General features: G+C 30.5%; 3 protein-coding genes across 3 annotated transcripts; all 3 read right to left on the bottom strand.

The window, feature by feature from the left end:
* Positions 1-467: 467 nt before the first annotated feature.
* On the bottom strand, positions 468-2,703 carry LOC123305586. Its single transcript, XM_044887358.1, has 2 exons — positions 1,952-2,703; positions 468-617 (listed from the first exon to the last, which is right to left on the bottom strand). Exons 1-2 carry the CDS (start codon positions 2,510-2,512, stop codon positions 486-488), a joined length of 693 nt encoding a protein of 230 aa, XP_044743293.1. The 5' UTR covers positions 2,513-2,703; the 3' UTR covers positions 468-485.
* Positions 2,704-2,758: 55 nt separating this feature from the next.
* Positions 2,759-3,450, bottom strand: LOC123291984 (BTB/POZ domain-containing protein 2-like; the record flags this gene model as incomplete). Its single annotated transcript, XM_044872483.1, has 1 exon — positions 2,759-3,450. A coding segment is annotated over exon 1 (477 nt), but the record flags the coding sequence as incomplete, so codon positions are not given.
* Positions 3,451-4,292: 842 nt separating this feature from the next.
* LOC123291975 (sodium/potassium-transporting ATPase subunit alpha-1-like) lies at positions 4,293-10,188 on the bottom strand. Its single transcript, XM_044872470.1, has 6 exons — positions 9,948-10,188; positions 9,355-9,578; positions 7,760-8,408; positions 5,643-7,255; positions 4,768-4,983; positions 4,293-4,436 (listed from the first exon to the last, which is right to left on the bottom strand). Exons 1-6 carry the CDS (start codon positions 10,186-10,188, stop codon positions 4,293-4,295), a joined length of 3,087 nt encoding a protein of 1,028 aa, XP_044728405.1.
* Between the last annotated feature and the right edge of the window lie 5,391 nt (positions 10,189-15,579).

The raw sequence follows: 15,579 nt of genomic DNA, 5'->3' as shown, positions 1-15,579 counted from the left end.
TTTAACAAATATTTTTTAACAAATAGTTCCTTCATAATTAATTTATTGGTTAATTTCGGCAGTGCTCAGAATGAAATGTAAAGACTGGTACCCCTATTGCGGTCAGTCTGGCGTCGCGACGCTCTTCAAGTTGTACTATAAACAATCATCTTGAAAATATTTGTTCTAATTTAAAACTTGTATTATTTCCCTCTATGGTGTTGAATCTTTATGATGAGTCTGGATTTTAAAATATTTTAAGAAATGAACGAAAATATCATAAGGGCACTTGTAAAAAATTCGTGTGCTGGAAGTGAAAAAATTTGGGTAGATTCATTAAATTAATTTTGTTTATTGAGAAGCTATTTGCGTCGGTATTACTTTTACATTGTGGAAATAATCAGTCAGTTTTCTTTTAAATCATGTTATGCAATATTATTTTGGTTCAGGTTTTAAGTTTTTTCAAGACATGAAGAAATTTAATTCTATAGTTTTAATAATAGTTTTTATTCATAAAATATAATTTCAGAAACAAAATCATTGTCTATACTCCAATGGAAATAATCTTTCATCATCGTTGTCCCATGCCCACAATGTTCAATCACGCCTTTTGGTAATAATCTCCAATTCGGCATTTGCTAAAATGGTAAAAAATATATGAATAAAATCTTGTAAAAACTGTATTTTAAAATTATTAATACGAAATTTTGATAACGATTTTTATAAATATTATCCAGTCAAATTACACTTTGAAGGTTACAAAAATTCCTATAGAGCTAAAAATTGGTATGAATGTTCAGAATACTATTATAAATGAATTGTGAAAAGTCCCCATCAATCCCTTATGCGCAAAAAATTTTATTGAGGGGGGAAGTTTGCAAAAATAGGTTTTTCGCGTTTTTCAGCAAAACGGTGAATTTAACAGCAAAAATACTACGGACAAAAATTGTAGATCATTCAATTTGCTACAAAATGTGTCTCTGCACTTTTTTTCACAAGTGCTGCCATTTTCGTGATATAGCGGTTCAAAGAACTGAAAAATTATTTTATTCGTAATATGCACGTTTATATTCATTTTTGAACCGTTATACGAGTAAAAATATGAGTCAATATATCTTATACATACAAATTTTAAAATTTTTAGAATATAAATCAACGTCAAGAACTCCGTCCCTATTTTTATTTAGTAGCATGGCCTGAGTAACATATGTCTTCCATTCAATTGTCAGTGTTGTGATGCTCGTATACCAGCCTCGTTTCAAAAGTCTCATACTCCACAAAATACTGTTAGTCGTAAGTAGTGAAAGAGGTAGTGAATTTTCGGAGTACCTGAAAGACCAGACATCTGTAAAAATTCATGTGCAAAGTCGAAAAAATTATACTCGATAGAGTAACATTGATGCTGTGAAAAGACAGCGCCAAGAAGAAGAAGCTGGTTCATCAAAAATAAGTCCTCATATTTTTACTCGTATAACGGTTCAAAAATGTACTACGAAAAAAATAATTTGTTCAATTCTTTGAACCGCTATATCACGAAAATGGCAATACTTATGAAAAAAGGTGTAGAGACACTTTTGGTAGAGAATCGGATTATCTATAATTTTTGATTGAACTATTTTTGCTGTGAAACTCATCGTTTTGCTGAAAAACGCGAAACGCCTATTTTTGCAAACTTCCCCCCTCAATAAAATTGTTTGCCCAAGGGGGATTGATGGAGACTTTTCACAATTCATTTATAATAGTATTCTGAACATTCATACCAATTTTTAACTCTATGGGAATTTTTTTAACCTTACTTATATTTTATAGACTAATTTGACTGGATAATAAGACTTCTTTACTATTAAAATATACATTTTCGCGCTTCAGTGCAGCCGGTATATAATAAAGTGTTTCAAACATATTTAAATACATTTGAGGAAACGGGAAAGTAATAGTAACAAGTTAAACAACTATTTGAGAAAATACTTACATTATCATCAGCAAACACATCATATTTCATACTCATCCCGTAATTGCGTTTAGTTAATTTACAAGGTTTGTCAAACATAAAAGTTAATAAGGTATCTGTAGATGAAGTGTCATTGTTGGTTGGCTTTGCAGTGATATAAAGCTCACCGTTCTTTTTATTCGATGTAAGACTCCACAACTCTAACTCTACTACATTAGATTTTGAAAAATTGAGTAAAATAAATCCAGTAACAAATATGGTCTTTTTAATAATAAAATAACAACCTCGTAAAAAATTTCTCGAAAATTTTTCCATTTCACGATTAAATTTTAAACGTTTTTCTATAGGACTAATACTGCATCTGGGTCTTTCTGTAAAATTTGCATTTGATGATAATATCTTCCTAAAATGTTGAATTTCATTATCGCCAAGTAAGCGACTTTGAACTGGCTCTTTTTCAAATTCGTTTAATGTCATCATTGAAAAATCTATTAAAGTGAGAGCTCGGCCCAAAACACAACGTTGATTTTCTGGTGTTACAGGTAATTGTTTTCTATCACATTCAATACGAGACCATAACATAATTTCTTTAAATAATTTCGATTCAAAGGCTTGTAATGTGTCTTGTTCTAATAACAAAATTAATGTTTCCAAATCAATATCAACGAAACCATTCCCAGCATCTAATGCTTCTGTTGTATTGTTCGAAATAAAATCTATACATTTTTCTATTAATTCTGGTTCTTGCTTTAATCGAACTTCTTTTAATAATAAAAAACAATTATCACATGATAATTTCTTTTTAAAGAAATTAATACAATGTTTTTTTAATTTACGTAAATCATAAAATCGGGCTTGGTTAAGAAGAAAAAAAATATTTTCACTGTCTACATTCTTTTTCAAAAAGTTTACACATTGCTTTTCTAATTCAAGTACATTATATTTTCTTGCTGCATATAAAGTACTCATAACTGTTTCCGGATTGACTTCCACTTTATTGTAATACATAAAATTCAGTAAATTTATAAATGCTTCTGGTTCAACGTCAGGTATCTCAATTTCATCGGATTTTGTTGCTAAACTACCACAAAACATTGCTTCAAAGACTGTACTCCAACTACATAAAATTATTTTGTGTGCAGACATTCTTTGTTTCTGATTATCCTTTCCAACTAGAAAATTGATATCAGAAAATTGGTTGTTATTACAAAGAGGTCTAATATATCGTTTAAGGGTTTTCGATGATGCTTGAATTATAAATTTTATAGGTGAATTTTCGTCTTTTGTTGAATTCATATCACACATGGTTGTTTACAAACTAAAATTCAAAATTAACTTGTCAAAGTGACAGTAACAAGAATTAAAAAATAGACTACTACAGTTTTTGAATGAGTGCTGCTAGGATATTAAGAAATAGTAAAAAGACTGCTATTGCTACCCTCCACGTAGTGATTCGAGAGGATAATTATCCGGTTATTTAACGGTAAGTTATTTGGTTAATTAATCGGAAAAAAAGTTTGTGAATGATAATTAACCAAACATTTTTTACAGTCGATAATACAGATTTCAGTCCATGTTGATTTTTTTTCAAACGTCAAACTATAGAGTGTAGCATGAAGCATATAGGCAGGAGAACGATCGCTATAGAAAATATTGTCCCCGAAATATGGATAAAATAAGTGAGGCGCGATCAATACGTAGTATCAATAAAAGCGGGCTGTTGTGCGCTAATTTCAAATGATATATCAATTTGTACATTATGCTAACAACAACAGCTAACCTCACAAATACTACTTCTTGATGACAGCGCGGCTGGTGGCTTAAAAATGAACTATAAATTCTACAAATTTTTATGGACAGGTACGCTAATGCTTTAGTACATAGCGATCTTTCTCCTGTTCTATAACCTTCATGGAGTGTAGTTTACTCTACACTCCATACGTCAAACCCTTCATGCGTCAAACGAAAAATATGTCAATAGCTATGGGATCTGACATATGGGCGGGGCTAAAAAAACATGGCTGACATAAAGTGGCAAATTTTAAAAATAATATAGCAATACATACTCTTTTGCAAATTTTTCAAGAAGAGAATGATTAAAGAGAAATATTAATGAAATTTGTTGTTGGGGTCAAACAAAGCCGAGTAATCGCAATTTTACTGAAGGTGAAATACTATTGAAAACAGGTCATATGATTAAATGTGGAAAAAATCAAGTCGAAAGTGAGTTGTTTACAAACTAAAGTAAAAATTATTAATATGTCAACAAACTTTTATATTAAACAAAAATGAAAATTACAAATGCATTTAAAAAGTATTTATAAGATATACATAGTTCGTGAAAATAAGTTATATAGCAGAACTAATACGCAGTAAATCGTTCAACATAGCCACCAGGTTTACGTCGTATAAGATATTTGCGTATTTCGTCAAATACAATTATAAAAACACAATATGGTAATGGTATTACCCAAAATATCCAACTGATAGGATGGAAGCTAAAAATCTGAAATAATATTTTGTGGTTAAGTAAATATGTTTCAGCCACGATGGTTTAATTTCAAAAGCATCGAAAATTCCGCGTAAAATTGCTGTTTTTGTCTAATATTTTGTGTGCGTATCTTTTTACAATTCTGATTGTTAGGTTATAGAAAAATCATTTGCAAATGCTTATTTTATGACAATGGTTGACACATGCAAATAGCCTTATCGGCGACAACGCTGTCTCAAGACAACCCATGTATCGTATATTCATGCTTTCTGCTGACTTTATGATTAAAGCACTGGTATTGTCATTTAAATCTCTATTTGTATTTGATTACCAATTTAAACCTTACCCGATATAAACCAGGTGTATAAATTATAATACCAGAAACCAATAATTCCACGAAAATAGCAATGTTTAAACACCAATTAGAAAACCCCTGTTTAAAAAGTGAATTTCGGCGAGTCTTGCAAATTATTAAGTCCGCCATTTGTGTAAGTAATATTGCTACGTAAAACGCAGTTACCCCGTACTGATACAATTTTTCTCGATCATCAAATTTCCATTTCTATAATAAAATTTAATTTAGGTAATATTGTATAGAAGTGATTACTTTTTTATATCATGTTTATCAGTAATTTAAAAACAGAAATTCAATATCTATATCTATATTTATATAAAGGTATTAATATTGGATACTTATTTTGACATATCAGCAAAGAACTCGAAAAAATTTTTGGGCTTAAAGGCGCACACCTTGCATTAAGCCATTGAGTTCGATCTAGACTGACTGTCACGTTCAATATAGAGCTCACTCTAATTCATAATAGATATTATTCTAGGATATTGCACGTACAAAATCCATGAACCCCAACTTCCTGTCGCGTAGTCAATAAGCTCCTAGGTAGATTTGCAAAATTTTCCCTCATAGGACATTTTTAAGATAGAGGGGGTGCTAACCGCCTGGAAGCAATGGTAAGTCAAAATATCCATTTTTTATATAAACCGAGAAAAATAGTGGCAGGCAAAACTTTTTGGCGGTTTAGAAGAGGGGTGGGGTGCAAGTAAACCGGAAAAAAGTAAACTTTTGTAAACCTTGTAAACGTTTTTTATTAGAAAAATTTGATTACTCTTTTCGTATTCAGCATTTTCAATTTTATAGAAATTAGCATTATTTTGATCAAAGCTACCAAAACATTCAAAATTTTTAGTGAAAACATTTTATACCTGACCATTCGAATCTGTAACATATTCCACTTTTTTTGAATTAAAGTCATATCCAATTCCGAGCATATCATTTGGCAGAAATCCATGATGAGCATAAACCAATAAATAATTTGTGAAACCAGCGAATGATTGTATAACACCCATTTGCCCATATGTCATAAAAATCATACGAGCATTAATTAATCGATCAACTTTGATATTTCTGGGTGGTAAATTCATAATATCACGTTCAGCTTTTTCATAAGCTAAACTAATACCCGGCCATAAATCAGTAATAAAATCTAAACAAATGATCCCTAGCAAATGCAAAGGAAGTGGTATTTGTAACAATATATGAAACACATACGGTGTCATTTCTGGCATACTTGATGTTAAAATAAACGCTATGCTCTTCTTAAAATTATCAAAAACTAAACGCCCTTGTTCGATCCCATTTATAATTGATGCAAAATTATCATCTAACAGAATCATATTTGCTGCTTCTTTTGCTACCTCTGTTCCAGTGATTCCCATCGCAATACCAATATCCGCACGTTTCATTGCAGGTGCATCGTTTACACCATCACCAGTGACTGCCACAATGGCTCCTGTCAATTGGGCTGCTTCAACAATTTTTAATTTTTGTTGTGGTGTTGTTCTAGCAAAAATAATTTCTTCATATATATGAAACGTATTAACTAAATCAATTGTGCTCATTTCACGAATTTCAGGACCAGTTAATATAACAGCATTACAATCAGCTGAGTGCCTTCTATCAGTTGCAACACCTAAATTTCCACCAGACATTTTCATTTGTTTAGCTAGATCATATTTTGTTAAACTTGTTGGTGAAAAAATTCCAACTTTTTTAGCAATTGCACCAGCTGTTTCCGGGTGATCTCCAGTGACCATTACGACACGTATCCCAGCCGATTTACATCGTTCAATAGCCCCATAAACTGTAGCTCTAGGTGGATCCATTAAAGCCATTAAACCACAAAATTTATAATTTGTTTTTGGATAATTATCACGATTGAAAATGAATTTATTTGGGGGATATTCTTCACGCGGTAGCTTACAGTTTGCAAATGCAATAACACGTTCGCCGCTTAAACCAAAATCAGAAATAGCATCCTTTAATAATAGCTTATAATCAATACCATTTTCTTCATCTACGAATGGTACATCAACACCGGATAATTGAATAGTACTACATACATTTAAAATCACTTCCGGTGCACCTTTCATGGCAATTAAATAAAAATCATCTTCAATTATGTGATGTATACTTAATGCATACTTTATTTGTGAATTGAATGGTATGCTAAAAACTTTTGGAAATTCAGCACGAATATTTGTGACAGCGTTTTCACCTAAACATCGTGTGATAAATTTCAACAAAGCCGTTTCACTCGCATCACCTTTTACTTTACGGTTTGGTATGGGTATATTTTCTTGGTCTGGTAAAAATTCTGCTACACTACATAAACTTGCGGTATTCGCTAATGTTAAAAAATCAACATTAGTTACATCAAAGCCTATATCAACACCTGGTAAACCTGTGGTATCAGCTACTAATATCACATTATTTATCCATACATGAATGACTGTCATCTTATTTTGAGTTAGAGTACCTTTAACATAAGAAAATTAGTTTAAAACCAGATGAAAACAATAGTTAATTGTTTAAATACTCTGGATAATACATATGTTTAGTTATCAATATTTGAATTTACAGTTTAAGCAATGGCGCTTGGTATAAATATTTTAAATGTTTATACTTTCGAATTAAAATGAACCCGATCCTCCAGAGGAGGCCCCCTGCAATAACCGGTAGGGACGTGTTGACTGTATTTAAATGGCAAGTGGGCCCAATTTTCGAATGCATATCGCGTCCAGAAAAATGTGATATTATGTTATAAGCAAACCTTCCAGTTTTTTCTTTTCATTAGCCTGTTGTTTCGGAATAACCTGTATGTCTGTATAAAAATTAAAGTGATTTTTAAGTCTTGTTAGCAAGCGTATCACTATTAGACAGCCAATATTAATTTGTTTTAAGTCTTTTAAGTTTAGTAAGCTGTGAACTTATTGGGGATGTTTCTGCACTTAATGACAAAAAAAAACTTTAAAATTCATACCTGTTTTATCAGATAGTACAATACTTGTTGATCCCAGTGTTTCAATTGAATCTAATTTTTTACACAAACACATTTTCTTAGCGAGTACTTTTGCGGTTAACGTTAAACATGCGGTCATAGTCACTAATAATCCTTCCGGTATATTAGCGACCACTAAACCAATAAATAAAAGAAACGCCTCAAGAAAATTCCCTTTCGAATAAATAATATAAATAATACTTATTATTCCACTAAGTGCCAAAGCCGCAACACTTATAACAAATACAAAGTGGCTAATTTCTTTACGAATTGGTGTTGGTTCTGGTTTCATACAAGATGTTAATCCAGCGATTTTACCAATATATGTTTTATCACCCGTGAAAAATACAATTCCTTTACCAGAACCTTCTACAACATTTGCTGAACTGAATATTATATTCTCAGTTTCTAAAATACTATCGCTTGTACAAGTTGTCGAGCGCGTTAGTGCTTTACTTTCACCCGTTAGTGCACTATTATCAACTTTTAAACCATCGCAGGTTGTAAGTCGCATGTCAGCTGGAACTTTTGAGCCAATATTCACATATACTAAATCACCTATAACAATTTCATCCGTTGGTATTAATTTTAAATGACCATCACGTATTACATAGGATTGAGGGCCCATCATCTTTTGAAAATAATCCATTATTTTTTTACTTTTGTCTTCGTGATAAAATGAAAATATACCTAAAAGAATTAAAATGATTTATTTTTAAGTAGCAATTTATTTACTTTGATTCTAAACACAACACACAGTATCTTTGGCCTCTTTTACACATCTCAATCCATCTCCTTGTCTTGATATCTACCCTCTTTCAACTTCTAAACAGGCGATCCCTGAGTTTCGGTCAGTGGTCTTATAGCTTGCTTTATTCGCTTTATGGTATATGTAATTAGATTTATACTCCCTTTGTCTCAAAAAATTTAAAAAATGCTTTGAAGATAATTATACCGGGTGTCAATTAATTCATTATTGGCTAATTTTGTTAATATAAAAAATAGAAATACATGTAATTTTTGGAGCACTTAAGTATTATTAGTGTCAATTTAGAAGTTTAGTCATAATTGATACGTAGCTAATTTGCGTTAGAATTCTTCAATATTTCAGAAGGCGTATGAATCAGGATTTAAAAATTATACTTTTGGTTGAGAATATGTTTGTGAAATTCAAAAGTATAAAAAATTTTCAATATCTTCAACATTTTCGTCATGTTTAAGATCATGATATTGCAAATTCACATGTATACACAAATATTTTGACCTTTCGATTAATTTTCCGGCCCCCAAAATTTTTCCCCTAGTGCCGTGACTCATGTGGCTCAATATTTAAATCCAGGCCTGCTTCTGGAGTATGGATACTGTGCCAAGCATGTTTCTATCAATAATCGAAGATTTATAGCAAGCGTGTATTGAGAAGACTAATGATTTTTATCGAATATATTATTTTGAATTTTTCATGTGGCTGCAGGAAATGTTCCTTTAACATAATCTTTTATTAATACAATTACTTATATTGAAATTCTTAACCTGAGTATAGGATTATGCAGTCTTATAATCTTACCTGTGCAACTTACTACAACTAAAAGTATGGCTGCCAAATAGAAATGACTCAAAGTTTCTTGCTCTATTTCACCTTTTGCATTGACCACATTTATTATTATTAAAATGCTTATAAGAATAATCGCAGCCCATATTAACATAGCAAATCCCCCAAATAGATTGTTTATTAAAAGACGGCAAGTTGAAATTTGAGTTGGTGGAGTCAAACAATTCGGTCCACTTTGCATGAGCAGAGCATCTAAAACAAAAAAAAAATATAAAAGACCCTGCCACGCTGTTTTATCATTTTCATATTATTCAGTACAGGGAAAAGTTTTTGGAACGACAGATGCTAGATTTTTATGAAAGAGAATGTATGAAAACGTTTCTGGACGCTAGTAAGTAGGCGCAGAAAATGTTTGAAAACTTCTTGACTTGTTTAGTAGATACCACGAACTTATAATTGAATAGATATGGATATTCCAAAATAAATTGACACTAAAAATTAAAAATAAGGTACCAGTCATAATATGCAATCACTATACTGTCTAAAATTTTTACTAGTAAAATATGGTAATATATGAGATAATTTAGACTCAGTTTTAGGATTAGATTAGGACCGACGTACCAGCCTTTTGTTGTGTTAAACCTTTTTCAAGGTCTGTGGTATATCGTGTACACAAATCAAATAGGGATATTTGATGTACATCAGTGACTTGTTCCCGTCTATATTCTTCTAGTGCCTGTTCATCTCTTGCTTGCTCAATCACTTTTACATATGGAACACCAGTCGAACTGGTCATCATCCGGGAGCGTTTCGCTCCATGGATAGACCTTCGCACCTGCGATTGAGTTGTATGACTCGACATAATTGCAAAAATATTATTTTTATAACATTTAAATACTTTTTAAATTTATATCATTTGAAGTTCAAAATTAAATTGACAAATTGTCAATTTAAAGAAACGGATTTCATATGAAACTGATGAAATGAATTAATTTCCATAGCAGCACATTAATGAAAGCAGTTAATGAAAATTTTGTCAAGTGTGGAAATGCTTAACGACGCCAGGGCTTATCTGAAAGAGGATGAAGTAGCAAATGTATACAGAATGTTCGATTTAAATCTAGGCATATAAATATCACGAGTATGACAGAGTACATTCGTTAAGCAATGCATCTAAGTAAGAGGTATTATAGGTGTTATATGAAATTGCAAAAGTTACTTGTATCGTGTCTTATCTGTTGTAGTTCATCTACTCAACTAAGAAACTCCCACTCTCCAAGCTTCTTACAACTATCTCAATAAAAATACCTCTCACTTAGATGCATTGCTTAACGCATGTATTCTGTCATACTCGTGATATTTATATGCCTAGATGTAAATCGAACATTCTGTATAGAAAAATGATATGCCTCCTACTTTCTATCGGTAAAGAGATCAAAACCTAGAAAATTGCAAGGTTCCTAACTAAGTTTCGTTCTTATTTCACATTTGGCTCTCCGTAAGTTACTACAATCAATACACTTACTATAGTCATTACTAAGGTCGGTACTCGGTATATTAAATACATCGCCCCGTGACTCGACAACCATAGTTGAAGAGAATATTTTTTTATTTTTATGTTTTTATTTTATTTAAGGTCGCTTTTTAACATCTAGTTCCTTAGCGATCGCAGAGATGAAGATAGTATTATTTTGGAAATTTTAAGTCGAAAGTGCCTTATTTAGTTTTGTCCACAGTACAATAATTAAGGAGTTATGTACACTATTCAATTTAAACAATAAAGTAAAGGCATTTTTGAGTAAAGTAGTTTTAATCACTACATAGTATAAAACAAAGTCGCTTTCTAGAAACCTATGTGTCCCTATGTCCCTTTGTATGCTTAAATCTTTGAAACTACGCAACGGATTTTGATGCGGTTATTTTAATAGATAGAGTGATTCAAGAGGAATGTTAATATGTATAATAACATCCATTAAATAGTGGAGAAGTACTGCTATTTTTGAGGTTAATAGTTAAAAATGTAAAAAGTAAATACGTAAAAATGTAGTGTATGAATTTAGATATTCCAAAGATAGCAGGAAATCTTCATGGTATAGGGAAAGGGGGATTGTTTTACTACAAATTTAACGCGTGCAGGCCACGGGCAGTAATGAATAAATCAAAACTACTGGATCGATTTTAATCACATAGGCTATATATTTTATACCCGTGCGAAGCCAGAGCGGACCGCTATGTTTTTATATACAACGTTCACAGTTTTTCTGTAGTGTATTTAGTATCAGCATTTCACCCGTGCAAAGCCGGGGCGGGTCGCTAGTGTTATATAAATTAAAAATGTTTATATTAAACACAAAATTGATAAAAGTTTTGGTTCAAAAGGCTCCCCTACTGGCTGGACCTCGCGAATTGAAACTAGGTTTTTGGCTATTTTAGGAGCTGTAATTCCGATACGAATTGTTTTAGAGGGTTCCGCCCATTTCAAGAAATTTTAACTAAAAGCCAAATGCAATGTTAAATGTATGGGGTTCTATTTATACGGGAAATAAATTAGGTTTATTATAGAAATATTATTATGGAAACAATTTTCAACAAATTTATTATAAATTCTTAAAATACATTTAAGCGAAGAATTATTGCTTATAAAATATAATTTGTTAACACACAATTAATTTATTCTTAAGATTTTTAAGGATTGTTTATAATACATCGTTTACAACAGTGCTTTAAATATAAACAAAATTTTGAGACAATAATATTTTTTTTGATTAGTTTCACTCAAGACTTCAAAATTGCTGTAAATAGGACGGCAGCTACCATAATAATAATTGATGAACAAATTGTTGCCTTGTTGGAAATAAAATGTGATCAATAAACACTAAAAACGAGTCTTTGCTTGGAATTCTCAATAATATTTTCGATTTGTATTTTTTTTTCACTGAAACATTTGAAGTGGAGTCCGAAAAATTCTGTCCTGAATAAATTTAATCTTTTCTGTCCTGAATAAATTTAATTACGAAAATCCTCGAAAAAATGCAAAATACAAAAAAAATTTGGAATCAATTTAAGGACAATTTTCTAAAAAGAGAAAAAAATTTATTTAAAGATAAATCGTATCGGCCAAAATTATACACCAAATTGGAGGGGAGAAATTTTGCTTTTTCGTAAAAACAACTCCTTTCACAGTTTTTGTTTTTGTACAACGCATTTTAGTTTTTAGGTTTCGAAAAGACGTACATCTATGCAAATATTAACTAGTAAGGAAATAATCTTTAAAGTATTTTAAAATTGGTAATCATTCAAAATTTTCGAATAGTGTGACTTTCTGTTATGATATTAATTTATTGCCTTAAGCCAGCTATAAAGATTATTTTTTTGCACATACATACATCCACATTTAATATTTTAAAAGCAATATTTAAGGCTAATTAGTTCTTAATAGTTATAATTTATAATACAGGGTGATTGAAAGTAAAAGATACGATTTTGATCCAAATAGGGCTCAACATTTTTAGACGAGAAATAAGAAAGAAAAAATTTTTTTTAAATAAGTAGTAAAAATGAGAAGGGGAAATAGTTGGTCCGCGGTAGTGAGAGGTGAGAATAAAAGCTGTAAACTGACACGTACGACAGCCTTAAATAGTACAAAGAATTTTTCCAAATTTTGAGCTATTGTAGGATCTACAATTAACTTCTATACACCCTGTAGATATGTCTTTTTGAAACTCAAAAACCGAGAAAGCCTATAGTTTCCCCACTTTCATTTGATATAGATACATTTTATATCGATACGATTTTTCATAAAATGTTTAATCAAAATCGATAAAGTTTTTGAGGGCAAAAGCCTTGAATGCTTAGAGTTATAATATACTTCGAAATATCATCAAGGTCTTTCTGCCTTGGGAGGCATAATATAAACTACGATGTGTCAGTCTGATACAATAATGAGAGCTCATTTTAACTTGATGGTTATAAAAAACATGCACAGAAGGAGAAAACAGTTTTAATGTATAACGTTTCCTTCAACCTCTTAAGTAGGTTTTAGGTGGTCGAAACTATCTGTGGTAAATAATATGCGTAAAGCGTAAAATTCGTTGGTATTTATCACCCATACCCATCCTCAAATATCTTATTCTGCCCTATTAGATGATACTTAATAATTATTAATGTTGTTTAAGTATGGCCAAAGCAAGTAAATGTTGCTCTTTTTGTTTTTAGCACCTTATATTACATTATTAGTACAGTTAAAAATGTTACTAATAGAGGAAAATGAAAGAAATCGTTCGCATTTTGCTAAAACCTCTAAATGCATGAGTTAGTGGCGTAAATATTTCTATTTGTTAATAAACAATAAATTGTAATTCAATGAAACGTTAAAGTGACTTACAAAATTAATTAATAGGCAACTTGAAATACATATACGTTATACTTGCATTATAGTTTTCGATTATTTGACAAACACTTAACATTTACGTTACACAAGTTGCCTAATTACTAATTTTTAAGTTACTTTAACATTGATCGTTTCTTTGAATTAAATATTTATTGTTTATTAACAAATAGAAACATTTGAACCACGAACTGATGCGTTACTAATGATATTTGACACCTAAAAAACACATTCCATGAGGTTTTAGAAAAATGCGAGCGGTTTCTTTCATTTTTCTTTATTAGCCGATTTTTGTAACATCTTTTACTCTACTATATAGACAACTTATTAGACAACACAGTTTACTCTTTGATTTGAATTTTTGTATAATATCAAAAGTTACTTTATGTGAGGTAGATTGAAATTCTTAGGCCACTTTTTACAGCAATTTTTCCTCGATAAAAAATTAAGGATTAGAAAAATGGTATGATTTTTTTGATATATACAAATGTGTCTTGTTGTTCTTGGTCAACTTAAAGACAAAATATTAAAGATTTAAATTAAAATTTGTTTATATTTAGCTCACTTTTTAAAATCGCTTCTTTTGTTGCAATAAATGATTAAATTAAAGAATTATTTGTTCCTACTACTAAAAATTAAAAATGTGAATGATCTCTATTTTTATTTGAGTATTATTGTTTTAAATTTAGATCTAAGAGGAAATTAAAATTTTCGATCAAAATTGCTTTTTGCCAAACCATTTTTGATTGATTGATTATTTATTTAAGTCGCTTTTTAACATCGGTGTCATTAACGACTATTTTTACTAAAACTGGGACATTGTCAAAATTTAGAATTTGATGCCACTAGGCAGTTTTTAATGATTTGGTGGACAGTGTTTTTTGGTTTAGCCCATGCATACTCTAAATTATTGAGTTACTACATACTTGAAATTACTCACTCAACCTTCTAAATATGATTTTTGAAAAAATAACACTCTTCATCAAAAATTAAATTGTTAATCGCTACATTGTAAAGTATTCAATTATAAATCGATCGGTGTAAACTCTTAACTGAAAACTGAACAATTCTGCATTCCGAAACTTCTCTTAGGGACACCGAAACGGAGTTACAAAAAAGGAACAGTTCCGTTAAAAACGGTACATGTGGTCCTGTGTGCTGCCCATTAGATGTCTATTGCATTAACATTACTTTTGCTTAAGATATAGAATAACTATCTTAAGAAAAGCCTCTCATTGTTATTGCAACAGAATGCTTTAATATAATTTATCCTCCATTTTATTAAAGCTGTATTCTGGTCTAAAAATTTGAAAAATCTATTTTTTTGAATATTTTTAAACGTTATACTCTTAAGAATATGCCCTTAAACAGCTCGGTTAGCAGAAATAACTTTGAAGACATTGCATATAAAGTAGAAGTATGCCCAATGTATGGATCTGGGATCGCCGATTAATCCAAAGTGAGTAATATTATTATCCGAGTTTAATTGCCGGAATTATCTCTCAATCTTAAAACGCGTTGATGAATGAATGATTTCCTTCTAGACTAAATTAATTATCTATTATTGGAAGAGTAAAATTTGTATTGTAAAAAAATAAATTACAAATTTTGTATTATTTATTGTAACTATATTGTTTAAACTATTTTGTTTTATGTATAATTACTTAATAGTATGTTTAGATGATTAAAATTGTTTTATAAAATTTAAGTTGTTTAACATTTAAATTGGAAATTAAAATTTCAAATCATATTATTGCTAAAATTTTATATAGACTATAGATAAATCTATTCTAAAGACATTTTTATAAGGACATGTTCATATTCGAACAAGGCAAATCAAAATTATTTTAAAAGTTTTAAAAGAAA

Source organism: Chrysoperla carnea, chromosome 1, assembly GCF_905475395.1.
Source record: "Chrysoperla carnea chromosome 1, inChrCarn1.1, whole genome shotgun sequence".
Taxonomy (NCBI): Eukaryota; Metazoa; Arthropoda; class Insecta; order Neuroptera; family Chrysopidae; genus Chrysoperla; species Chrysoperla carnea.
The sequence above is the reverse complement of the archived record's forward strand: the minus strand, read 5'-3'. Positions and strand labels throughout refer to the sequence as shown.